General features: G+C 38.6%; 1 protein-coding gene across 4 annotated transcripts in view; it reads left to right on the forward strand.

Annotated features, from left to right (window-relative positions):
• ESR2 (estrogen receptor 2) overlaps positions 1–27,553 on the forward strand; it is an 80,093-nt gene that overhangs the window by 29,890 nt on the left and 22,650 nt on the right. For 3 of the 4 annotated variants that reach the window (XM_030452299.1, XM_030452298.1, XM_030452302.1), the window contains 2 exons: positions 19,259–19,731; positions 26,389–26,564. In XM_030452299.1, coding sequence (XP_030308159.1) covers positions 19,259–19,731; positions 26,389–26,564 — 649 coding nt within the window. Of the gene's footprint in view, positions 1–2,383; positions 2,453–19,258; positions 19,732–26,388; positions 26,565–27,553 lie in introns of all 4 variants that reach the window. The other variant, XM_030452300.1, reaches the window with a different exon arrangement.

Genomic DNA, 27,553 nt, shown 5'->3' on the forward strand with positions numbered 1-27,553 from the left:
GAAATAGTAGGCAAGTCCAGTCTTACTGCAAGCTGCATCATGGCAAAGCAGTCTGTTTCCCTCAAGTTATGAATTCTGACTTCTGGAGAAAAACATTTTTTCTGCCTTTGGATCATCTTCAAGCTCTGGTATGTTTCTCATGATTTATGTTTGCAGTATATCCCAGCTCTGGAAGACATGCTTAAACAAGGCTCTTTCACTAATGAGAATGGAGGTCAGCAAAAGAGTTCTCACTTGAGGTATTCACTTTGTGACACAAGTAGAGCTTGGCAAGTGGGTGCAGTGAAGGGAAGGAGATGGTTGGCACTGCTCTGGCATCCCAGCGGGGGTTTTAGTTTCCCTGGGGCACAGAAGCATTCTACAAACTTTGCCTTCGTATCAGAACCTCTTATGATGATCCGAAACCTCACTTGCTTCCCTGAGCTCAGCCTGCTGACTTGAGAATATTTAGATGCTGGAAACCTGATTATGCTGTTTGTGCTTGCTCCTCTTTGGCTCTTTTTGGCACAGAATGCAAATAAAAGCAGGCCAAAGAAGCCTCAGCATCATTCTGGATTTTGAATGGTAATTTTCCTTCAGTTTAATCCTGTATGGAAGTAGAGATCCTAGTCCAGGTAAATTTAATGGCAAGACTCCCACTGACTTCAGCAAGGACAGGACTTCTCTGAGACCATGCCATTCTACCAGTGACAGTTTCACACAGCTAGGAATTTGGAGACAGGGCATAAAAATAGCTAGAAACAAGGTTTCTTTCCCAGAAAAAAAAAAAAAAATCACCAAAATAGTTTTCAAAATCATTTTCTAACACTAATAAAGAAAATGTAATAGACCATTTTATGCTCCTGTCCTTAGGCTGTGCCTTATACTGTGATCCATATAAAAGAAAATTATATTTCCTTGATTACTCATTCAAGCAGAAAATGATTCTGTTACCTGAAAATTTAGAAGTTTCCTGAGTAATTGAATAGCCTTTGTACATCTTCAATTTTTGATGTTATTGGGTAGTTTATGGTATTTACTAAGATGTCTTAGCCTAATCATTTTTTGACAGGATAAAATATCACTATTACTGTGAGAACATTCTCCTGTCAGGGGAAACCATTTAACAAATTAGATGCTGAATTCAATTTTCTGATCAGTGACGCAGAATGTACAATGCTTATACAAGAAATAGTTTAAATAACAACCAGAAACTAACTATGTAAATTACACAAAAGCATCCTTCATTGTGCTGCCTTCTTTTTTTTCCCAGACTGCAAAAGACATTGGCAAAAATAATTTGAAAGTCACAAATACATTGTATAGAAATCTGTCTGCTTCAGAATTACAGGCTTTTCTTTCAGTGCTGAACACACTAAAAAATAATCTGGTTTAACATTTGGAAGAGAGCAGATTAACCAGTGGTGTTCACTCAGTTCTTCCCAGTACTTCTACAATAGTCATCAGCCTTGAGAGCTGGCTACCAAAGACAGGCTCATCTCTTTCAAAGTAGTCGTAGGAAAAGTCTTTTCTTCTTCAAGCACTGGACTGTGGTATTGTCTTCTTGGCAATTTCCCTGCTAGCCCTCAACTGGATCATAGAATCATAGAATTGTTCAGGTTGGAAAAGACCTGTAAGATTATCCCGTCCAACTTTTGAACGTGCGTCTTTCTATCTTGTTTCTTTTGACTGTCTCCATCTATACATACTTCTGACTTTTTTCTCTGAATCTCTGAGATTAACTAACCAGATGCCTTTAATTTGCATATTACAATGGTTTCATCTGCATGGAATAATTGAATAGAGTCATTATTTTATGTGTTGAATTTGTTCAGGCATGAGCCTCTATTGAGAGGCCTGTTCTAGTCCTCCTGAATTCCTGCTATCACTATTACTTCATCTCAACATAATGCTGCCCAGGCAGAGGCTGACAAAATAAGACATTAATTGGTGAAATATCTCTGATGTTGATAAACTTTTTGGCTAGTCAAGGTAAAATAACTTTAAGAGATGAGCAAGAATGCTGTTTGCACTCAACTAGAGCCTCTATTGCTAGTCTCTGACACATTCTTTATTACATTTGGAGCTAATGTAGCAGAAGTAAATGACTGCTGTCTCTCCTGGTCTCAGTTTTCACAATCCTGTGGATTTTGAGAATGTCCCTTCGTAGCTTTCTTCCTGCGTCCTGGTTTCATATGAGGATCTCTCAGATCTCTGTCCTTTTTTTGTTGATGAAGAAACTGACAGACCAAGATTAAGGTTGAAATGTCAAGTTTCTCTCGATATTGGGTGCTGAGTTTATGTCTTCAGGCCCTGATACTTTGAAGTGCACTCTGCATTATTGGACTTTTAGATGGAAGCTGCCCTTTGAAAACTAACCATTGTTGCTTCTTGCTTTTCACAGCCCTCTAGACTGGGTAGAAATCTCCTTGAAGCTGATGTGTGTGCTCGTTGATTTCCATTCTGGCTGAAAGTGAGAACAATGATATGGCCCTTTGTTTAACGATAATCGGAATATGGAAACCTATTTTTGAGACCCCTCTGAATGCAAGTACAAGCTTGGAAGTTTTGATCTGCTTGTGGGTGTGTGTGTTTAAAAGTGAGCAAGGAAAGAGGCAACTAAAAAGAGAAGTGCTTCTAGTGCAAGCTTGAGAGAAAACCAAAAACTTCTTGAAGAATCTTTCAGTAATAGGAGAAAGAGCTCCTTACTGATTACTGTCCTGATTGAAGAAACAAGGTTTTATATGTATTCTGCAAGTAAACAGTCATAGAGAAATGACTGCAGACCTCACTTAGTATAAAAACATAGGTTTAGAACAGAGGTTGACCATAAACAAAACAAAATTGTGAGATGAGCACTTAGATAAAAAACAGTAGGTGTGTGGCAGTTTGGAAGTCTTAGGAACTGAGTTCACCAGGACAGCCTTCACTTAGTTGTGTATCTTCTGTATTTATCTTCCTAGTCTTCTACTGAGTGATTTAGTCCTCTCCCTGAACTGTATTACAGGAATGAATATGAGAGAAATGCTGAAAGATGCAGTTGCCTTGTCTGTCTGGCTTTATACTTTATTGGGTTAAAATGCTAAAGCATAAGAAAAGCTTACTTCTGGAAAAAAGGATAAAACAGCTAAGTAACTGTGAAGACTGGATTTTATTCTGCTAATCTCTTGAGTAGCACTAGGTGATTTTTTTTAAAAGCAGGGTGGTACAGTTGCTTATCTATTGCTACTCTCTCCATTACTATCCCCCCTCTAGCAGGGAATCTAAGTCCAGTCCTTCCATCTTTCAGAATCCAGGAACAGTCAGGGCAGAGATCAGCAAAGAAGGTGTGAAACTGTAGCCAGTCACCCAGCTGATTTTCCATGTAGATCCCTTCAACTGTATAGCCAGACTTCTTTGAGATTAAACCTTTTCATTTTCCTTGAAGTTTTATGTTTTCGACAGCTTTCTTTTCTCATTACATTCACTTTAGCAAGGTAAGGCATGAAAAGAACATGTTCTGTGCTAATACATTGGCAGCAGAGTTTCTCTAAACTTCTATTACATTTAAAGCCTGTTTGAATTTAAGATTTTGCCTGAATTCCTAGTGATTCTGGATGAAGAGCAAACCTATTTAGTTTGGAATGATGGGAAAGAGGGATGCCTGGAATCATCTTACTGGCCCAACAGTAAGATGAAAATAAGTAAGTAAATAAATAAAAGAAACTCCCTCTCTCCCTATCTCTCCTTTTGCTGGGATAGTTCTTAGCCATATTTCCAAGCTGAAGTGAATTCTCCTGGGCCAAGTGAACTCCAGGACCAGCACAAGGGACAGGGAGGGACCACATCATCCTAAGAAGGCTGTGAGCCAGTGCTGCTGGTGATGGCTGTGAGCTTTCAAACAAGAGGAGATGACCCAATCTGACCTCAGCCAGTAACTTCTGCCATTGAAGACTGATAATTTTTGAAGGGGAAGTTGAACTAAAGTGGTTTCAAAATGAGGTCTGATTCAGAAAACTGCATTAAAAAATACACGGGAAGAGTCACCATTTATTTCCATCTACTTTGTGGTGACTTTGAAAAGAGAAACAGGAGTTTTTACCACTGTGTTGTTTACAGTAGCTTGATTTCTTTTTAAACAGACTCCCTAAAGGGCAAGTTGTTTTTAAGTGTCTACATTGATCAAAGAATAAAGCTCAGTTTCTTCAGTTGTTGTAAATACTTTGGAAATCTTTCAGCCACTTCAGGCAGCTTTATAACTCTCTAACTCTTGTTCTTCCGCTGATGCTGTCTTCTGTATCTTGACCTTTGCTTTGCTAGTTAGATTCAGGCTGTCTGCTGAGGAAAGAAAATGTATTTCTGTTTGCTTGAGTATATTAGTTGTATTGTAAGAGAGACTCTGAAGTAAGGACAGCTGTTCTTGATGTCTGTTGAAAAACTACTGAAGAGCAGTGGGTGTGACCAATTATACTTCATCCCCATACCATTAGTGACTGCTTTGAGCTAGTAGACCTCTATCTTGCCCAGCTATTCTTCCCCCCCTCATTGACTACTTTCTCATAAAAGGAAGCACCAATCTTTTGCAGGCTTAGGCTGGGTATATCTAATAAAAAAGCGTATAACATCAGTAATGTCATAAATATCAGTTGGTATCTTCTGTAATTGCATAATTCACATTTTATATCATGGTAGATGTTAGGTACTTAACTGCTGATTCTTAGTGGCTTCACAGAAAGCAGCCTTCTCCAAGGGATGATTATATGTTAGGGTTTTTTTTCCCCTGAACTTGTCTAGTAGGCTAAATGTAACTAGATAAAATGAAAAGGAGTCGCTAAGACCCTCCTAGTGTAACTATAGGGTAGATAGGAAAAGAATCCATTGCCTTTAGTTCTGCAATGAAAAGGGAGGAATTCCTTTTGAGAAAAAAGTAGCAGGCTTGCCTCTGGAAAGCATGAGGTAGGGGAGGAGGAGGAGGAGAGGGAAATGGACATTCGTGTCCAAGACAGCAAGAAACAAAACCCTCCTCTTGTGACCTGCCCATGGTGGTTGCAGTGGCAAGAAAAAGCTCATGCTATGGAAAGGACTTAATTTCTGCCATATCCAGTGGGCCTTCAGAACCTGCAGCTAGCACTGGTTGCAATCCAAATGTATCACAGCACCCAGACATGCCCCTGCTCAGCTCAAAACTAGGAGCCTTAAGGAGAGACATTAGTATGGTGGCTGAAAACTTCATCAGATTTGGAGGTGCTGTGAGCCAGGTGGCTGTATTTAAGCCTGGTCATTTCTGTATGTTTTTCTGTATGGAGTGGAAATAACCCTTCCCTTGTGATACTAATTTTTCATTTCTTTTGGCAATAGTAAGGGAATGAAGTGTATGGTACTGAGGTGGATGCTGTGGTATCTAAGGGAAGGTATTCACTCACTGGAGATTTACATGTGAAGAGAATAATACAGGGATGGGTTGTTTCCTAAAAATTGTTTTAGGCATAATTTTGGTGTTTATTTTGGCAAATTTAATATTGCATCCTCCTTTTCCTTACAGTTTACCTACTTGATGGATATGTGTACCTTTTTTCTTAAGGAGATTGCCACAGCAATTCATTAATAGGCATGCAGGAATATGCAACCACTGATGAACATTGTCTAAAAAGGTTCCCTCAGCAGGTCTCTTCTGGCTCTTTTTCTTCACTCCTCCTTCAGTGTGATCCTTTCATTATAATACTTTCAGACCTTCTGGAAGGTGGTAAAAAAGATGCTTTGTGAGGTGAATCTTCAAGTCAAATCATTCTTTGAATTGCTAAGGTAGTGTGAATTTGCTAGAAAGGCCAACAGTGACTGTGAGACCTGGGGTGATAAATATAGCAGGACTGCTGAGAAGAAAACTTGGTGCTTTACTTGGGGAATATACAGATAATAAACACCATAAAATTGACATGGTGAATCCTGTGGTCCCATGAGATGTTCAGCTTTGAATCATTTTAGGTGACAGTGACATAAATAACTCTTAATGTCTGGAACAAGACAAAATTTATCCATTCATCAGTGATGGGCCTGGGTTATCAAGTAGGTAAAAATACCCATTTTATTCACTACAACACCTTTGCCTAAAGGAACTGCTTTTTGAATCTTCTGGTACTAATATATTCTCCTTCATACATGTGTACACACGGGGGAGTGCATCATCCTGAGCTACATCTTATTTGGATTATTTCTGTCTTGTGTGTTGTCTCAAGGCTCCTGGTGGCTGCTCCACATGACTGCTCCACAGGTGCTGCTCCTCTTACAAGGTGCTGTAGGTTAGAGGCTAATCATCCCTTTCTATGTATAGAAATGCCTGTCTTGATGCTTACCCCCCAAAAAAACCTTATAAAGAAAATATGTGAATTAAAGGCCTTCTCAACTTATACTGTTTCAGGAAACATTGATTTACAGCATCTGTACAAAAGAAAGAGAACTTATTTTTCTGTCTTCTACTGACATGTCTCTGGTAGTTTATCTAGTTAATCTTTATTCCATCTAATTATCTAGCATTTAAAATCTTCAATACAATCTTAATTTGCCCTGATTGAAGTTTCTTTGTTATATTACCCAAAATAGCTGTGGCTTCTAACTGAAAGATCTGAATGGAGAGGAAAGATGCAATTCACAGGTAACTACTTAGTGCTGTTTCTAGTGCTTATTTGATATCCATAGTTCTTGTTCCCTTTTTCTCTCCCTGATCTGCATTTTGTGGACACTTCTGCTGAGGTGCATGTGTATTATTTCCAGTTAGGGCTGTCTGCAAGGCAGAATATGTACATCAGCTCTTAGAGATGCCTGTGTCAACACACCTAGAAGTTATTGAAGGCAGGAAAATACAGAACAATTTTCTGCAGAAACCTGGTGAGCTGTAATGTGACTTATGACACAGTGTGGCAGTTTCTGGTAGAATTACCCCAAAGAAAGCAGATGCCTCTTTAACTAGTTGCCTTCACTTGGATTTTTCACTGGGAGAAGACATATATAAGGACATATATTGTCCCCACTAGTGTCCTAAAAAGTCTAAGTTCTGCTGATGGCTATGGGCAGCACCCTCTCTGACCTTTAGCAGTAGAGTCTTTGCTGTTTTGAGAATGGGGCAGGACAGCTGCTAAAAATGGAGTGAGGACTTTGGCAAGGGTCAGGTATTTAGAATAAAGGGACTTGCAGAAACAGGGGCTGGTACAGAGAGTTTAGGGGCTATGCTAGGGGGAAGCAGCCTTTAAATGTGCAAACAATCAAGGTGCACTTCTGAAGTATTTAGCAATAAATCTTTATGTTCCCATTAGTCTTGAGGATGGCAAGGAACATGGCCTTGGCTCTAAAGAGTGTTTAAGGGTTACCACAGGTATAAATAAGATTGGACAGACACAGGTCCATTTCCCTGTAAGAAATAATTAAAAAGTGCTGGAAATAGGGATTTCCATCCCCTGTAGCTTGCCAAAGTGTCTGCTAAAACAAAAGGAGTTCCGGATTAAAAGCAGTTGTGTTTGGACATGCAAAGTGGTAACCAGGAGATGGGGATGCTCAAGGGAAAGAACATAGAAACAGGGTAGAAAAGCCTGTTTGATACTGAGAAAAATTACATTAGCATAAAATAATCATGGGGATGACTGACTGAGTTGGTAGCAATACCATCTTGGTGTGAGCCTGGCTGTGCTTGCAGGGCTGTTGATAGCAAAGGAGGCAGGACTATGCCAGCTGCATGGGCTAACAGGTCAAATCTCCCAATTCAGACAAGAGATTTCAGAAGGTTGTGTAGACTTTTAAGGTATTTTGGGGTCTAAAATGCAGGAATTAATAACATGAGGTTTTATCCAAGCAAATTTACAAGCATGTGAACTTCCCTAAAGTAAGTTAAATTAATGCAGTTCAACTAATCAAGCATTTTGAAAACAACCGCAGTATATAATTGATACATGTCCTCAATTTTTAATTCATTTTATAAATATTAACTTGGGAAAATAAAGATATTGCCTTAAATGACTTCCTGGCAATTTGCTTTGTTTGAAATAGAATGTAGTTACCTAAAAAAAAAATGTACCCCTTCTCATCTATGCTTATGCATTTGTTATTTAAAACAATGACAAAGTAGTTTATGAATTATGCTGCCCAAGATGTCTAAGATGAGTACATTGCTGATTCAGGGCAAATGCTAGTTATGTTTCAGATATTCCTGTCACAAACATATAAAAAGTTTAGCTTTTTAAAATCTCAGTATTTTCTTCCAGAATTGCTGGCCAGTAAATCATTCATATTTCTGTGATAAATATGAGAATGCTTGACTTATAAAATGATTCAATCATGTAAGAGCTTTAACTGCAGCGAACGACAAATTCAGAGGCTTGTTATGTCAGAAAGGAGGAGGAGGAACTTCTGTTTAGGTCTTGCCTTAACAGGGAAAGGAAACACTGATAGTATCTGTGTAATCTTGGACTGATGAGCAGGCATCACATTGCTCTGAAAAGATTCATATGTGAGGTCTGATGACTAAGTGGTGGTGGGCACAGCTGCTTTAGAATCAGAGATAAAGGAAAGAAGGAAAAAAAAATCCAGAATTGCTGCTGGAAATATTGCTGACATGTAATGCTGTCAGAACATTTATAACGAGCAGAAACCCTATTCATTGTCAATCAGGTATGTGCTATATTGAGTTAAATACTTATTATTTTAAATGTTGCCAAGGCTCTGCGATTGATAACCTCTGGATTTATGAACAGTAACCTCTATAAGTGGAATTAAATAGCTGAATTATTGAGAGATTCTGTTTTGGTTCCAGTGCACATTTTTCTTAAAGCCTAGCAGTTTATGCAGATGAAATGATCTTTCAACAGGTTTGTGTTTTTAAAAGTCTTTGAAAATTCAGAGAAAATGGTGGAAGTTTGCTATATTTTAGTACTTTGCCTTAAGAATCTAATTAGAATAGAATTGCTGCACTAAAAGCAGCAGTATTTTTGAACATACATTAGGGATTTTGATTTTTAAAAAGATTTTTGAGAAACTGCACAAATAAACATTAATAAAAAGAAAAAGCCAGTTCTTAGAATCACAGTATTTTTTAGGACCTGATCCAAAGCAAATCTGAGTCACTGGAAGTTTCCTCAATGACAAGACTTTTCAGATTTTTCAAATACTGATAAAAGTCTCAGGTTTTGTTATTACAGTTACTGTGCTTGCCTGGGTAGTTTCACTTTATATTGGTCAGTGATACAGGTTTACATTCTTTTGATGAGCTCTTCAGTTTTGAAAAGGATCTTTCCAGTTCCACAAGAATATACATGCCTGTTTCTTTAGTTTGTTTTTGGAATGCTATAAGGTATATTAAACAATAACTGAAGATTGAACAGCACATATGTAAATCTTCATAAAACCTTTCAGAACCTTTGCCTGAACACTAGGAAAGACTTTTGGCTAGCAATGGCAAGAATGATCTGGTTTTTATCTTGGCGCTTTTCTAAGTGATGTTTTATTAGAGAAAATAAATTTCAGTCTGGAGACAGAATGGGATAAGTAGCAAATTATGCTACTTAGACCTTGGAACAGCTGCTAAATGTGCTATTTCTTTTTGGGAAAGGGTTCAGCCTTGTCATATGAAGAATGATACACAATTACCATTTATGTGCAGAAAAAGTTTTGATAGGGTTATTACTTTCATGAGAAACTGCTTTTGAACTTAAAGTCATTTAGCATATGATTCTGATGTGCTGAGTATTACCAGGAATATGTTTCCTCATCTGTATCCTTGAAATTCCTTGCTCATTCCTTGTCCCCCAAGAGGGGAAGAAATCTAAGATCAAAGTGTGATGCTTTTACTGAAGCAGGAAATACATCTTGTATTTCTAATTTAAATCTTTAGAACTTCTATTTGCTATTGCAGAACTTCACCAAAATTCCTCTTTTTGAACGAAGTTTGAACATAGAATCATTCCTCTGTTGTTATCCTCCTCTTTGCTTCCTTCTCTTAACTTCCCTAAATCTTTTTTCAATAAGATGTGACTTACATTTTGCAGACACAGTGACTGTAACACAGCGTTAGAGGAAGACAGATGTGGTGCCTCCATCCTCAGACTGGTAACTGTGTGTGTGTGTGTGTGTGCACGTCAGCTTTCTCAGACTTTCAAAGGAGATATAACAATAAAAATCTTAGACCTGAAGGGATGGAATAAATCTGATGCTTCTTTTTTCTGCTGTAAATGATGAGAATTGGTTAATGGAGCTTTACGTAGTGTTGGAGAAAGGGGAATCGCAAAAATATTCCATAGCGTGCTGAATTATTTTTGTAACCTGAGAACCTTAAATATCACAGGAAGAAAATACTCATAGTTTTAGATACGTTCTTAAAATGTTGCATTTGCAGAATTCTTTTCATAAATCAGCCACTGTGAATGCCTATGATGATATTCTGATAAAGAATGATTTAAAATATATTAATTAAAAACAAATATAAAGCAATTTTAGTATATTATGTCTTCAAATTCTCTTAGTTTTAGTTCTGATTTTTTAATATTGACTTAAAGGTAAAAGTGCAAAGAATTCGCAGTCAAAAGTGATGGTGATCCAGGGGGCTGAATAGATTTTAAATCCACTATGTTATTTTGCTCTTTTTCAGTAATCTGCAACATGTTTATGCTAGCAGCAAGAAATATTTAGATAGAAAAGTCTGCTGGTCCATTCCTCCAGAGACAGGAAATATGAAACTCAGACAATAGAAACTCCAGAATAATTTCTCAGATTTCATTTTAATAAGATTAGAAGGAGATTCAAATTTTGCCTTAATTAATATATTAGGCAAATGTCTATCTGTGTGATTCAATAACTAAATTTTTACTAATTCAGTTGAGACAGAGTTTACTCACTCTAAAAGTCAGGCTTTCATATCCAGGTAAATAATGAGACAAATATAGAACAGCCTTCTTTGTTTAAGGAACTAAAACATAAATACAAACTTTTGCTACCTGTGTATTATGTTAAACAGATCTGATTGGGGGATTTCATGCAGAAAGCTTGAAAAACAAGAATAAGCGATACCTTGGTTTCTGTGTTATTTTGGTGAGTTAGTGATAAGGGAAAAGTTACAGCATAATTACTAGTTTGTCAGGCAGTTGTAAGTCTTTTAAGTCAGTAGAAGTGTCTATCAGGTAACTATGAGACAAAAACTTCTTTTAAAAAAGTCAGAATGAAATTGTAGGGGCAAAAATAGTGAGTCTTGAATTTTCTGTTACTACGAAGATTCATAACAAAATGAAAACAATTGAAAAAATATTTTATATAAATTCCAGAAAGGAAACATAGGTAAAACCAGAAAACCACCTAAAACTGTACTGCATTTCAAATATATTCATACATAGATTCCATTTCTATACAGTTACAGAACAGGTAACTTATTCAAGTTTTATGACTAAAAAGACAAAGGTTTACTGTGTACAGTGGAAGGTAAGGCAACCACATATAATAGGTCGGGCAGCCACGTATTTATGAAGTGTGTTGCTTGGATGTGAGCAGAGCAAGATGCAAACTCCTTGCTGTCACAGTCATAGAAATTCAGTGTGTCCCTCCATGTCCCCGCAAGCTCAGTTCAACTCTGCAACATTGGTGGCTGCCTGAGTGACACTGATGGAACGTGTGGCAATGAGGCTGGTGAAGGATCTGGAGAACAAGTTTTACAAGGAGTGTCTGAGGGAACTGGGGTTGTTCAGTCTGGAGAAAAAGAGGCTGGGGGGAGACCTTATCACTCTCTACAACTACCTGAAAGGATCCTGTAATGAGGTGGGGGTCAGTCTTTTCTCCCAAGGAACAAGTGGTAGGATGAAAGGAAATAGCCACAGGCTATGCCAGAGGAGGTTTAGATTGGATATTAGAAGAAACTTCTTTACTGAACGGGCTACCAAACACAGAAACAGGCTGCTCAGGGAAGTAGTTAAATCACCAGACTTGGCAGAGTTAGGTTAACAGTTGGACTTAAAGATCTTTTCCAAAAAGAATGGTTCTATTATTCTGTTCTTTTTGGACAGACACAATAGGCTGTTTTGAAAACAATGCTGACAAGTGCTGTCAATTGAAGAAGCTTTAGGCTTGATTCTTAGTAAGACCACTAGTAAAATAGACTCTTTAGCTACATAAATTAACCCTACAGCATAAATAATTTGCATAGTGAAGAGTCTGTATGTAAATAGATGTAAATAGATGGTTGTTTTTGCAGGACAAGAGAGTGCAGTAAGGGATGGAAAAGTCTGCTACTTCTTCTCCACTCTTCAGGTCACCTAGTTCAGAAAAAAACAATTCCCTGATAGCACATTTGCAAGAATGTGCTTTTGCTCTTATGCAAAAGGCAGACATGGTTATCACCTTTCCTTCTCAGATTCTTAAAGACAGATGCCACTTGAGGAGCCTGAGGCATGGGAACAGCCAATGCATCATGTCTGCTTAGCCAGGAGGAATTAAATCCTGAGTTCAGGGACATAGATGCCAAACAGAAACTCCCACCCCATGGTTTGGAGCTATGGCAAGTCAGATTCTCGGGTGTTATAGCATGTGCTGCAGAAATAAATTAGTTCATGTCATGTGGAGAGATGTCCTGTTTGTCTACCCACCTATCTAATCTTGTTGCCTATAGATGGCCAGGGGGTCTAAATTTTAGGGGTAGTTATGGCCTTACTCTAGAATCCATCGGCCAAAGGACTCCTAATCTCATCACAGGTTTTATGCCTGGTGATGGACAGCTGCTGCCCAGGAAAATCTCTGTCTCTCATCTTTGCTTTCCTCAGGAGGCAAAACAGTCTGACTCCCTGAGAGAATAGGAAGTTTAAATTCATGCTCTATCCCTATTGCCTGGTTTACTTGTTTCTAATCACATAGTGACTTTTTTCCCCTTTCCTTTCCTCTTTTAAATTTCTGTCTGGCATGAGTGTACTGCTTCTGGCACTGCTCTTTGTGTGGCTGCTGTAAATCCTCACAGAAGTGTGGAGGAACTGCTGTAGGAACAGGGAATTAATGCAGTGGTATTTTCGGTCCCCAGATGTATTTAATTTTAATACAGGAGATGCTGAATTGTTAAAAGAAAAAACAGAAAGAACATGACTTGAGTCAAATAATCTTAGCCCTTGTGCCAGCATGCACATGTTTACACCATGCCAGTAACTAGGAGAGTTATTGAATGGCCCTCCAAGCTGTGTAGAAGTCCTGCTGGGAGAAATGAGGACATTTATCCATATATATTTGCTCTTTTCCATGCCGGATGATTGAATGTAGCACTCTGTTTCTTAGCAGAGTTATAACAATTAAAGATGTCCCTCCATACAGGCTTTTCTAATGATGAGAAAGTAATGGGGTGGAAGAAAGCTCCTATTGCCTCATTCGAGGGCACTGTCATTGAGAGAGTAATGGTGGTTGAAGGAATTCATACCTTCTGGATCCAAGGAGCTTGTGTGTTCCCTGTTGTGGGCACAAAGCTATGTTCTGATCATCAAACCAAGAATTAACTTCTTAAGAATTAGCTTAACTAATTATTGTGTGCTGAGAGACCCCAAGTGGGCTTCAGAGATGCTGGATACAGATGAACAACCCAGCTTCCTGAAAATCTGAATTCCAGGTTTAGGCCAGCTTGTACTGCTCTTCCCTGCCCTCCCTTGCATCACAGGGGGATGCTTTTTTTTAAATAGTAAACTTCTTATTGGACAAGAGATTTATTCTATGCACTGGCTTCTGACACAATACTGCTGGGTATTGAAGTGTAATTACAAAACCTGTGGGTAGATCCTTGTAATTACTACTTTTGTAGTGGCTTTTAGCAGATGTTTATTTTCCAGTGGAACATACTAGAATTTTCATGCTGAAAATCAAATATTCATTTTGATTGAATATGTATTGAGTATCCACACTGTAGTTTGAATTAGTGAAGTAGAGAGTAAAGGACTTGAAGTCTTTTAGTTTGCATTTGTATTCTTGAGCTTTCTATTTCTGGTCTCAGAATCCCTAAGCCTATGAGACATACCTAAGAAAAGCAAATCATAGAAAGCTTATATCCATTCTGAGGTCTGATAACATTTTAGGGGTGTACAAACTGAAAGGCTAAAAGCAATTGCAATCCATCCTAAGTCTAGTTTGGACTGAGATCTAAAAATCTTTTCTACTTTTATGCATAACTTGTAGTGAATGAATCTCACTGAGTATATGCATGACAGCTGTTTCCATGAAGTGTTAAATCCTGATTACCTTTGGATAGGACCCACAGCTCTTACATTCTTGCACAAACCTGACAAGATGGACAGTGTCTGGGGTAATTAATGATCCTTTGATAAGCTTCTTTCTTTCCAGTACAGGTAAAATGGGATTTCCTCTGCTATAAATGCCTCCAGTAACAGGTGAACATTGTCACAAAAAAATTCTGGTGGGAAGGGACATCTGGAGAGTGATTAACTCAGCATCCTTCTCCGAGTGATGTCAGGGGTCTTTTGCAGAAGTTTTTTTGGAGTCTCCAAAGGTGGAGATTTCACAGTTTTCCTGCATTTCCTGTTTCTGTACTTCACTCTCACTGTGGAGAATTTTTTCATCTGTCCAACTGGAATTTCTCTTGCACTGACTTGTGACTGTAATCTCTTATGCTGGTTTCTGCACCTTTTTTGAAAGGTGGCCTTGTCTTTGTAACTCCTCTTCAGGCAGTAGAGAACTGCAGTTAGACCCTCCTGCAGTCTTGTGTTCCTCTGGTGGAACAAATCCAGCTTCCTTGGTGCCTCTAGGTATGTAATTTGCTTCAAGGCCTGGAATATATTTCTGAATGTTTAGAATAACCTAGAAGTTGTCAGCGTCCTCAGTAACACAAAGGCTCCCTTTACTTAAGTGTTTTGAAGTACTCTTGCCCATCCATGTGCTTTAAATCTGCAATGTTTTCTCCAGAGGAGGTATTGATCTCATTGAGGACAGGGTATTAATTTTGGAGGAATGAGTACAACATCTGAGGTCTGGAGAGATAGCTTTATTTGCATTTTGCTTCCCTATTTGTCCCCTGTTTATTTCATCTGGTCCTTCTCAGGTAATAATAAACTTGTTTACTTATATGCCTTCTGTTGGCAGTATCTGGCACTGCTGGGTTTAATGAGTAATAAGTTTTTCACAGAACTTGAAGCCCAACTGCCATTTTATGTATCAGGAATGACTTCTCTTTAATGATCCATTTCTGAGAAAATTATTCACTTTATTGTTGTGGTGAGTTGCATGAAGTTTAATTTAGCAAAATATTAATAGATTTGCAAGATGACAGAGGGTCTTACGTTGAGGGGCAGTGGAATTTATGCTTGCTAAATCACCTCTATTAAAATGAAAGGAAGAATGATTGCACTTGAATTGAAGCCCAGCAGAGAAAAAGGTCATCTCAATTTTCTATTGTAAAAAAATTCTTAAAATATGTCTTGCCAAGACAATTCTAAGCAGGTTGTAGTGTATGTTGATGGGATGGTGCCTGAGAATGTCCATCGTTGTGTTGCTTTTTGCAGACTGCTGCATTTTTCTAGGAAAACCTATTTTATTATGTTTCCAGTCAGGCTCTAAAACATGGCAGCCTGCTCTCTCTACCTATTTTTCCCCTTTCAAAAACTAAAAAATTAAATTTGTAATTTCATACAAAGCTTTTAAAAAGACAGTATAGGTAATGTGCAATAACTGGCTTTTGAGTTTGTTTAGATAGGTCAGATGGCTTAATTATTTACCTGTTTCTGTTTGACTATAACATCTAAATCAGTTATTGTGCCTGATCTGCTGTCTCTTGCATGGCCACTCTCAAGATATATTGAGTTCAGTAGGTAGAGCTGCAGAAAGACAAGAATTTTATTTATTTTTTTTTAATGTATGTAAATAAAATTGGCAAGACTACATTTTGTTCATGCATCCTTGTGGATAGTGGTATCATCCTCTGAATTCTGGAGCCAATGGAACTGTTTTCCTTTATGGGAGATGTGAACCCTGCTTGTAGTGTCTTGGATTTGTGAGTGGTGAGTGTTACCCAAGGAACTGGGCACAATGGCTATTTACTTAATAATGGTATTTCAGTTGTATATCTTGCTAGGTGGCCTGAAATGTTTGCAGGCTCCCAGAAGTCTCTAGTGTGAAAATAATGGATACCCGTTCTGTTTTGGTGTCTAGTACAGATCTAGTGCTGTTCTGATGGACTAGATCTAAATAATGCGCTTTATAGTTGAATCTTGCCTTTTAGATCTTACTTCAGGAGAAAGGAGAGAGTGTTGGGACAAGAGTTCACTTTAGGTAGAAATTAATTTCAACTTAATGAATGATGGTTAAATATGAGAGCATTATACCAGGATTTAATAAAATTATCAGCCCGCTGCACTACTTACTGTAATCCTTAGCTTAAATGTGGTTGTGCTTCCTTCTGAGATAATGGTGTTAGTGGAGTTTGTTTTCTCTGGTCTTAAATCTGAAGAGCTCATTCCCTCAATCTGCAGTCCTGTAAGATGTTTAAGTTCACAGTCCAGTAGTCAGTTTTTAGGACCTAGTAAGCAATGCTGGATAAGTTCAATAGTTTTTTTGTTTTGGTTTGGTTTTTTTGCAGGGCTCTGAGCTTCCAGTTCTAAATTCTCTGGGTATATGGAAATGTGAAAAACATGACCACACATAGGTGCACAGTCTACTGTGGTTAAATTATTTCTGCTACCCGAGTTAATAATCTTAAACCAATGCTGTTACTTTTTCACTGTATTGCAGCCTACTGGAGACCATGAGTGCAATTTTCTTTAACCTCCTGGAACCCAGAGTCTCTTCTCTTGAATATAAATCATGAGCAGTCTGGCTTTCGGAGGGCTGTACTGACTTCTCATGCTAGGGTGGGTTCCTTCCTCTAAAAGAAACCCGATACTTGCTTCTTGTAACCTCTGTAAATGTTTCTAAATGCCCTTATAGAAATGATGCTGCCCTTTGGAGTCAATACGTCCTTCTGCTAAATAGGCAATTATTCCACATGCCACTCCAGTGGATTAAATCTCCAGAAAAAACATCACTTAGAGCTCAGCTGATTTCAGCTCACAAAATTGTGTGCTACCAGCTCTGTGTTCTCTCTAATTCTATAGTGGACATGTATGTGTTGTCCTAATGGCTGAGGGGATCTGTACAACCAGTTGCCTGCTGGAAAAAATATTGAGTATCACAGTGGAATGTCTCTAGCTGACTGCAAGAGATGACATTGTGATGCCCCTCAGGTCCTTGTCTCCAAAGGTTTTGGGGTTATCTTGCACTGTGTGCTCTTTGCAGGGGGGCAGAGGGACACAGTAGCTCAGATAAATTTTTCTGGACACTCCAGATGCTCCTGCAGAGTGTCCACACACACCTTAAATGCATGCAGCCTCTGTGGTCACCAATAGTACACAGCTTTAGCTACACAGGGGCTTTAAGTGATTTTTAACTCAGTGTGCTCACGGGGCCCAGTCGTAGTAAACACTGAAAAGATTCTTAAGGTCATTTCATATTTCCATCATTTGCTGCTTAAAACTATTTGAAATACACACCCTATGATCTGGAAGTGCTTTTTGGAGTGAAGATTGAATGTTGCTTGGTTTCTCTTAGACTGTAAAGCATCTGGCCTGGGGCAAGTGAAGTGTGTAGATTGTGTGAGGAGTGAGGACAGATTCTCCTGCTTTGTCTGCATCTGAGTTCCAGTGCAAAAACTGCTGGACATAAACAACTGCTGAGATATCTCATTTTCCTGTTTCCCACAAAGGAAAAAACAGCAGCTGGGTCTGAAATGCCTGAGATTATTTAAATGGGTTCCTTGTTATTTCTAAAGATATCTTCAGTTTCATCAACAGTGTGCAAAGTAGGAAGGAAGGAAGGACAGACCCTAAACTATCAATTTCATTAAAAAAGACTGTCTTACAATTTTTCTTGATGCTTCTACCCTCAGTCCTAGCTCAAGGGGAGACAAATACATCAATGTCCCCCCAAGATGGCATACTAGAAATGCCATCTGGCTGAGAATTTGGGGGACAGGGAGGTTGCTGGTATTTCAGCAAACCTGTGTTTGAATCTTCCTCATCTTGCCTTATGGTCACAGGAGGTGAAAGAAGGTAAGAATATTTAGTATCAATTCCTTTGCTGCTTCTGGGGTGACTTTGTAATTATTCTGTGATTTTTTTTTAATGTGTCAATCTTATTACAGTCTGTAAGAGTACACTATAATATCAGTTCTGAGGGCTGGAACTTGCTATTTTGGAAACAGAATTGTTTTGGATTGCAAGCTCTAAGAGGGCTGCATGTCTGTCTTCAAAGCTGGAATGAATTGCAGATGAAGCCCTTAGTGAAAAAGGAAAAAGAATCTTTTTAAATGCTATTGTAAAATAATGCTTCCAGGAAAAGGGGTTATGTCTTAAAGGGAGGATGGTTTTGGTGAGCTTTCCTCCCCCGCAATGTTTTCTTCCTTAACTAATTTTTCTACACATAAATCTGACAAGGAGTATTAACTGTGGGCAAATTGAGGTCATTTTTTTGATAGTTGATTCAGATGGGAGGAAGAATGAAGAGTACTTGGGATGGGGATAGAGAGTGTCAGGAAATTATAAAACTTCCAGACCTCATGGAATTACCTGTGTTCTGCCTTGTCACTTTTGGAAATACCTGCATACCTTCTACTTCTCTAATGGCTCTGTTCAGAGCTGTGTAAACAGAATCTGCATTGCTTACTAATATCCATTTCATGTCTTCCTCCTGTGTGGAGGGGGATGTGGGGTGGTGATCTGGCTTTGGAAGGTAAAGGGGATGTACATGTGTGTGTCTGTGTGTGTTCAAAATATCTGCTGCTGCTTGTTTCTGTTGATGGAAAGCTGAAGTAATGCATTTACAGTGGGAGCAGGAGTGGGTGATTTTTTTTTATTAAGAGAAATGATTCCTCAGGGCACTCCATAGTTGTAGACCATGGGGTAATTATGCATCTTGCTTAGAGCTGTAACAAGTTACTGGTTTTAAGATCAAAGTTGTCATCAGCATCTTTGTTTCAGACTTAAGTGATTTATTTATTTATTTATTGGGGTTTTTTGTGATTATTTTTTAAGAGAATCTGGACTCAACCTATGTCTTAGCTTTTATTTTTAAGGAAGTTCTAGAAAAATGTCTTTTTCTTAAAGGTAGCAAATTTGTACTTTGCTTAAGTGCAGTGGTATGTAATGTTTTAACAGGCTATTTTAAATTTTATGTTTTACTGACTCTGTTTTTCTTTGACAGAGTAGACTTCATACAGAAGTTTCTTAATTTTTAATTAAGCTTGTTTTATACCTTACTATCTTAGGATGAATATTTAAACAACAGTCTTCAGTCTTGCTTCAAAATGTCCCTGTGTGCATCTTCTCACAAGGACTTTTCTCAATTGCTGCCACTTCAGGATATTGGATGCAATAAAACAGAAATTAAGAACACACCCACTGGTATCGTCTCTCCAGTTCCCTACAGCTGTAATCAGTCCACGTTGACAGCAGAACACAGCCCAGTCTACATTCCCTCATCTTACATGGAAAACAGACATGAATATTCGGCAGTGGCTTTCTGCAGTCCTGCTGTGATGAACTACAACATTTCCAGCAATTTTGGTGATTCAGAGAGTGCATCTGCCAGGCAAACCAGCAGCCCCAGTCTGTTGTGGTCTGGTCCAGGCCACCTCTCCCCTCTGACACTGCACTGTCAGTCCTCACTTCTGTATGCAGAGCAGCCAAAGAGTCCCTGGTGTGAAGCAAGATCAGTGGACCCACTGCTACCTGTGGCCAGGTCAGTACTACTCATTTCTTTAAAACTTTGCTGAAAATTATTTACTGATCCTTCAGTTCTTTAGGCTATGTGTTGGGCTCTTTGAAAAAAAACAACCTAAAACCAAAAACCCTCCACCAATCACCAATTCAGTCCTGGGCTTTGTGGGGTCTTTTAATGTAACTTCTGAAATAGGATTTCTTTTTCAATAGCTCTTCAGAGCACTATACACTGAGAAGAAGCACTACAAATGCCTTCAATATGGGAAAGTGTTTAATGTCTACAAACAAAAGTTCAAAACTGCTAGAGACTACTTTGTGAAATAAAAATTAATTTTGTAAATTAAGTCCCTTGAGTGGAAGAAGTAAATGTTCATTCTTTTTCCTTTTTGTATAACATTGTTTGAATTAAATTTTATCTGTATTTTTAATTTTTTTTTAAACTAACTCCAACAGTTCTGAAGGCTTTTCATGAACTTAAAATTCAAGGGGAACGTTTCATTGGTTTTTGTTTTAGTATTAACAGTAGAATGCATCATATTCAAAGGGTGCTGCTACTGAAAAGTCTGACATTATTTCTTTTTGATGCTCTGAACTGACTTTGTGAACAGCATATTCATAGGCTAAATTTTGAGGTGCAAAGAAGCTGTGCCTGCAAAAATGTGTTCCCATTCTGCACATTTACTGATATTACAAACCATGGGCAGGGTGTAGATCACCCACTGATTAAATTACTCCACTCATGGACACAACAGCTGCTGAATGGCTAATGGAACAGTGTGGTTCAGGTGCTGTTCCTGTTTTAGCATCTGTATGTTTATTCACAGGGCTCCTTATTTGGTTCAGCATTAATTGGCAGTAGGAAAAATAGTGTCCTTGCAGCAGTTTGAGTTCAATTGTTGGTAAAGGATTTGTGCTATTTTTGAGAATCCCACATTCCTTCTGCAACGAGTGGGCCTCAGGGTGACTGCCTAAAGCGTGAGATCTATGTCTGCTGAGACTCACAGGCTGCACAGATCTTCAGCCTGGCCACCTGAATAGTCTGTTTGGAGTCAGCAGAGAGAAGCAGGCAACTCTGGGGTGCAAACTTACTTTAAGTGTTGGTGTGTGGGCTGGGAGAGACCATTTGCGTAGCACTTCCATAAAGAAGAATTTCCCCAGCAGGTCTAATGTGAACAGGGATAACATCCCAACTCCTCTTGTCTTGGTCAGTGTTTCAAATTGTCAGTACTGGGGAGGCTGCTGTAGGTCAGTGTTTGAAGCTGTCCAGATGATGGGATAGCAGCTGGAATAACCCCCAAGAGAAGGGCACCACACGTGATGCTCTGCAGGGTGCTCTCTGCAGAGGTAGAAGGGAAGCCATACAGAACCTGCCACGCCAGAGTTTAAGTAACTAAATCTTCTGCCATTTGTATAGATTGATAGAGACTACTGTTCTTGTAGCTGATTTAAAGAGAAGAAATGAAATCTGGAGTCTAAATTTATGGATTATATTTATTGTTCATCAACAAGTAACTCCTCTGTTGTTTCGTAGGTGGACATTCCCAGTGGTTCATTTGTCTCAACACCATGCATTATAACCCCCTCTTTGTCTACAGAAGTTGTAAAAAAACAAACCAAAAAAAAAAAATACTTTGACATGGAAAACATAATTCCCTTATTTTGGACATCTGTCCTGAAATAAGGCTGTAAAGGAAAAAAGCCCTGAGTTTCCTTTTGCTTTATCCTTTGGTGAGGTGTTAAATTAATATCATGAACATTATATTTATTGCCATGGGAACAATGACTGTGACACTACAGATTCAGAGATTATATCTTGAAGGAAGAGTTCTGGGAATTGAAACATAAAGGAGTAGCTCTGGGAGAAGGGAGAGACTAAAACTGTAAAGTGTAAGTGATTTTAAACAGTATTTAGTTTGAGAAAAGAATTTTGACAGCAGAATAAGCAAGCATTGCTACATATTTAGACCTATTACACTTTATTTTGCCTTTCAAAGTTAAGCAAGAGTCTCATTGTGAGAGGAATTTGTTTTCCCTGGGTGTAAACATCCATAAGCACTCACTAAACCAATGTGGTCCACGTTACTGAAGTTGATCACTGCAGAATTTGCAGTCTTGCTGTAGGTCAGGTTAAAATAAGGAACCTGAATTCTCAGCATTCCCTTTCCTCACAAATAGGGTCCTTATACAAATACAGAAGAAATGTATTTAACTTTGTCAAATGCAAATAATGTTATGCAGCCTACGTAGTATTTTGCACCAATAGTTCAACAGAAAGTAATTGGATTCTATTTAAAAATAGATGTGAATTATTTTTCTAGATGTTATATTATTTTGTGTGGAATAGCACTAATTTGGTGATAAAGAGTCTGCTGTATTTTTTTATAGGTCCTGTACGTAGTGAAGACAATAGAAATAATCTCATTAATTTTTGTTGGCGCGTGATCACTCAATTTGAATTAAAATGACATAGAAAGGAAAGGAATATGACAATGTAATTATATTATATTTAAAAGTAGTCTGTAATTTCTATCTTCACCCCCTGAATAAAAGGATTTTAATTAAAGAAGGAAAAGGTTTATTTTCAAAATGAGCAGATTTATTACTTTCTAAAAAGTATTAGGAAACTTTAATGAAGTTGTCAGAGTGATGTTTCTGGAACTGAATTTGTTCTTCTTTTCTGTTGTGTTCCTTGTGAATCTCATTGATTGCAGGTAGAGCTGGTAAGTAAAAGTTTTTGGTTACACAGGCTAGCAATGCTTGCTTAATTAGAAATTACTTAGCAACTTGGCCTTATTTACTGTAAACTGATACAATGTTTATACATTGCTAAAACTCTGAAGACATTATTTGAATTAATCTGTGCATTCTGTAGAGCATTTAAATGTATCTTGAAGTCTCTTTGAAGTAATTGGATGACATCTCAGTTTAATGGTGGAAAAGTTGCAGACATTAAGCAAAAATTATTTCCCTTAATTTTGAGGTATTTATGGCGTGATTTTCAGCATACTAATCAATGTTTGGAGCATAGCAGAACGTGCTTTGAATTACAAATATTGACAGTTCTGTGACAGTAACCATTTTGGGAGTTATAATGAAGGGAGTGTCTACACAATGAGCAAGATAAAATTGAAAAATATTTTTGGCTATTTTTGGCCATCATCTTGCACACTCTGGGAGAGGAAGGAAGAGCCTTCTCCATCCTATATCTTAGGCTGATAGAGGATTGGATTTTGTCCAGAGATGGCACGTGGGAGAAAAAGTTATAATGGATGTTTGTTTTTTGTTGTTTTTTGTTCTTTTTAAAATTTTCTCAGTATTTTTTCCCTCTCTTTCTTTCTATAATGTACAATAGTTTAGGTTTAAAAAAACCTGACAGACAAATGCCATGAGCAAATCTTGCTACCTTCTAGGTCAAAGCCTTGCCACTCCTTCTTTAATGAAAAGTTGACTTGAGACTCAAGTTTTCTTGGTGTGACATATGCATCAAGCACTTGCTGTGGTAAAGTGAGAGCTATTTAGGAGACACAATAGATACGGAATAACCTAAATAGTCTGGCTAGTTCCTTCTCCTGCAGGGTAATCACCTTGTTACTAGTGAGGTGTAGGAAATCACCGATTTGTTACTTTTAAAAAAATCTTAATTCTTTTCAGGGAAACCTTATATCTCTATATAAAAACCATGATCGTAAAATAAAGAGGAGTATTAGGCTGTGTAAAGCAATAAATCTTTGCCCTTGTGGTTCCTTGGTAGCAGCCAGGATGCATTCCCCATTTTCCTGCATCCTTTGGTACAGGAGCTCAGTGAGCATCCAGCCAGCCACCTGTAGTGAAATGAGGCAACCAGGTGCCACTGATTGCCAGGGAGTGAGCATGAGCTTGTGTTAAGCCCACCTGTGCCTGGTTAGGGTGGGCCCCCACTGCGCATGAGCAGGACTGGGGGGCCAATAAAAGGTGAGGCCTGAGACACAAGCTCAGCTCAGTCCTGAGCACGTCTGTAGAGAGGTCAGTCACTCTTGGAGCACTCACTCAAGCCTCACCCTGACGGTGACCTTTTATTGGCCCCCTAATCCTGCTCATGCGCAGTGGGGGCCCGCCCTAATCAGGCACAGGTGGGCTTAACACAAACTCACGCCCACTACCTGGCAATTGTGGCACCTGGTTGCCTCATTTCACTACAGCCACCACCAGTTCTTCTGGAGGACTTGGCATCTCATCCATCTGCTGAACACACTGGAGTGCATCACTTCCAGGAGTGCTGGGTGGTGGTCTCTACCAGATGTGGGGCTACCCACTCCTGTTTGCTGTTTGTGTGGAAACACTGTCTGATCCCGAGGTTCTCAGGGTAAGGAAGATGTAGCCTGCAGCTCCCCATTATTTCTTGGTTCTGTTGTCTGGAAAGACAGCAGCAACACCATAGCTGGGTTTGGACCTCCTGCTGTACTGCTGCAGCTGTGGCAGATGAGCAGATTGGATGCTGTTCTGCCTGGAGGAAGAATTTGTTCCAGATTGTTGCTTGTGTGCAAGCTGCTTGCCAGTCTGTGGAAGTCATGCAGCTTGCATGTGTGCAGGGTGACTGTCGTTAAATTCTGAAGCAGGGAGAGAAAAAGTGTTTTTAAAAGACTTATGACTTGAAGATGGAAAGCAACACCTGTTAGTGAGATGTCATGGTGTGTGCTTTTTCTTTGGTTTTGTCCATAGCATCTCAGTGCTTTAGTCAGGGTAATAAACAGTGATCTCTTGAGCATATCAATTACCACCAAGATGCTCTCTAGCTGACTTCGTTTCTCTTCTGCCTCTCAGAGTTGGATTATGATTCCCAAGTAGAGCTTCAAAATATACCTCTTTTACTAATGTGAAACACTAAATTAGTTTTCTTCCAAAAATGGGGAAACAGGAAGGGAATAGCACTGCTTTTTCCTCCTTGCATTAGCAGCATACTGGGCATGTGTGATGCAGCCCCTTTATTCTCAGGGAGAGTTCCCACACATGGATCTTTGCAGCGTGACAGAAGGGAAAATCATCTGGTGATTCAGCAATCCATTAATGGGAATGTGTATGCAAAGACTGAGCTTGTTAAACATCTCAACACCCTTATGCCCTGCAATGTCTGAATGAATTAACATTTTTCTAAATCTTGCAGCAGTAACTTAATTTTACAACAAATACCTTTTTTTTTTTTTTCCATTGTAGAACCTGTTCAAAGAGCCACCTTTTGTCCTTTCCAAATTTTCTGCTAGGAAAATGGATTTCATTCTCCTCAAGTACTTAAAACTTGATGATTTTTAATTGGCATGTGGGTGTGTTTGTCCTTACCTCCTGTCATGAAGCCAGCATAAAGTCTACTTTGATAGTTAAAATCTCTTTCACAGTACTCTCAGCATGTTTCAACTGTTTCATTTAAACTTGCTCTTTGGTGAACAGGTTTCTTCTGGCCTGGTAAGATACCATTGTTCTTCAGAAGTCATAAACCATGCTGCCTACTGTCCTATCCCAACTGGTATCTCTTCTCCTCCCTAATCCTGATGGAAAGTGGGATGAGGAAAATGCTGCAGTTTCTAACCTATCCCTTCAACATGAAATTTGTACCTCTAAGTTGACTATACAGTTTTCCTTCATTAAACCACTGCTGAGAGCTTGCACATGATGCTGCTTTCTCTGTATTTAGAAACTGTTGACCATAGGCATGTTAAAACTACTGAGAAAATGAGGTTTAGAGAAAAAGTACAAAATAGATGTGCTTTCTATATCTAAAAACCACTTTACTCATAATCTAAGTTCCTTTCCTCTTGCTGTTTGTTTACAGGATCTTGGCATTAGTAATTGGCTGTTATTTCATGTTTTTATCCTGTTCTATTTTTAATCCAGGCTCTAAGAATAGTTCCCATCATTTGGAACTATTTGCAGTACTTCAGAAATATATGTATTTTATTAACTTATATGGAGCAATGATTTTTTTTTAAATATATGGAAATATTTCATTAATTGTGTTTCTCAATTCTTCTTGTTGTATTCAGACTTCCTTTCACTTAGCATTAGGGTGATTAATGTGGATCATCACCTTGAACAGAAAACTTAGTCTAACATTATGAGTTGATCTTGTAGGCTGATTCATGTTTCAAGATACTTGTCTCCAGCATCTCCTTGAAAGAATAAAGTCTCATTAAAAGGATGAAATAGTTGAAAGTAGATGTGTGTTGTTCTGTCTAGAATTCCACATTGCTAACAGTATGAAGCAAGTACAGCTCTGTTGGTGCTGGTGTTTGTTATGTCAGCCCAAGCTGATTTGAGTTTGTGTTTTCCAAGCGGCGCTTCCCAAAGGCAAAGTCCACTTGGTGCACAAATTCCTGGACTTGTACCTTTCCAAGATTTTTTCAAGAGCTGTCAGCATTCCCTATGATTTTTTTCGTAGTTCATGTGAATGACACATGAGCAGTCCAGTTTGATGCCTTTGTGTATTTTAAACCTCTATAGTCTGTCATCACTGAAAGCTCTAAGATCACACTACATGCCTTAAATATCCTTACCCAAAAAGACCTTAAGTGTTTCACACTGTCCTGTGTTCTGTAATAACAAAGACTCTATAGAGAGAGAATGGAAGATAGCAGAAAATAATGAAAATCTTTGCAAGGTAGATTATTTTTTTCCTCTTTTATAACACGCTTTTCTTTTCTATCAGAGAAACATTAAAAAGGAAAACTGATGGCAATGAGTGTACAAGCCCAATTGCAAACAATCCTGGCTCAAAAAGGGATGCCCACTACTGTGCAGTCTGCAGTGACTATGCTTCAGGATACCACTATGGGGTCTGGTCATGTGAAGGCTGCAAAGCATTCTTTAAAAGAAGCATTCAAGGTAGGAGAACCACCCTTTGATAACTTTGCTCAAAGAAGGTGTTTCATATGATCAGGAGCTACAGCAGTTGATCTAGGAATGAGCTGGTATACGGTGCTGCATGCTGAAGGTAGAGCAACTCATGGTTCAACTACTTTATCTTTTGGCTCTTATGTTATCAACAGCTGGAAAAATCACAGAGTAAGGAATTTATTTCTATAGAGAAGAGGTGGAATACATAGCATGGGAAGGTGCTGCAGCAAAAGCTTCGGTGGGATGGGACTGCAGACCTGTGAATCTGATTGCAGTTTGTGTCCCAAAGCGACATAAAAATTGAGAATTTGATATAATTCACACAGTTAGAGTAGGTAATTGTCTGGAGACTTTGCTTGCCAGGAACTATTCTTGACAAGAATATATTGTCTGGAGCTGCTGAGTCATAGCATGAAGTATCTACACAATACGTAGGATATAAAAATACCTGGTAAGTGTTAAGTACAAATTTAATTATTGTTATTTCTCAGCCCTACATCCTCAGAGCCTGCATTGCAGTAATTCTTACTCTGCCACATCTCTCTATTTAAGTTTTCCACTTCACTGTTAAAACTCTTAAATATTTAGCATTTAGTTCAAATTTGCTGAGGGGCTGCAATAGGAAACACAGGTAGGTCTCCATGCTTGGTATCACATCCTATGGGCAGTGACATATGAACCATATTGTAGCTTTGGACCATTTCATGTCTTTAACCTTAGCTCTAATTATCATGTTCTTTGGCCTCATCTGAGGCCTCTTGGTGGAAATTTAATTGGGCTGACATTTGATACTAGATGCAGACACTAACAGAGAAACTCCTGTCGTTTTTTGGACTGTAACGTTGCCTTCCTCTTTTTCACACACAGCCTTTGGCAGTCTTGAGATATTTTGGCTCAATACTGCAGTTTGTGTCACCAGTAGTATCAAATTTAATTCAAAACTTATTTTCCTTTTCAATTTATTGTGCAAGTTCTGC

Source organism: Calypte anna, chromosome 5A (assembly GCF_003957555.1).
Source record: "Calypte anna isolate BGI_N300 chromosome 5A, bCalAnn1_v1.p, whole genome shotgun sequence".
Classification (NCBI taxonomy): domain Eukaryota; kingdom Metazoa; phylum Chordata; class Aves; order Apodiformes; family Trochilidae; genus Calypte; species Calypte anna.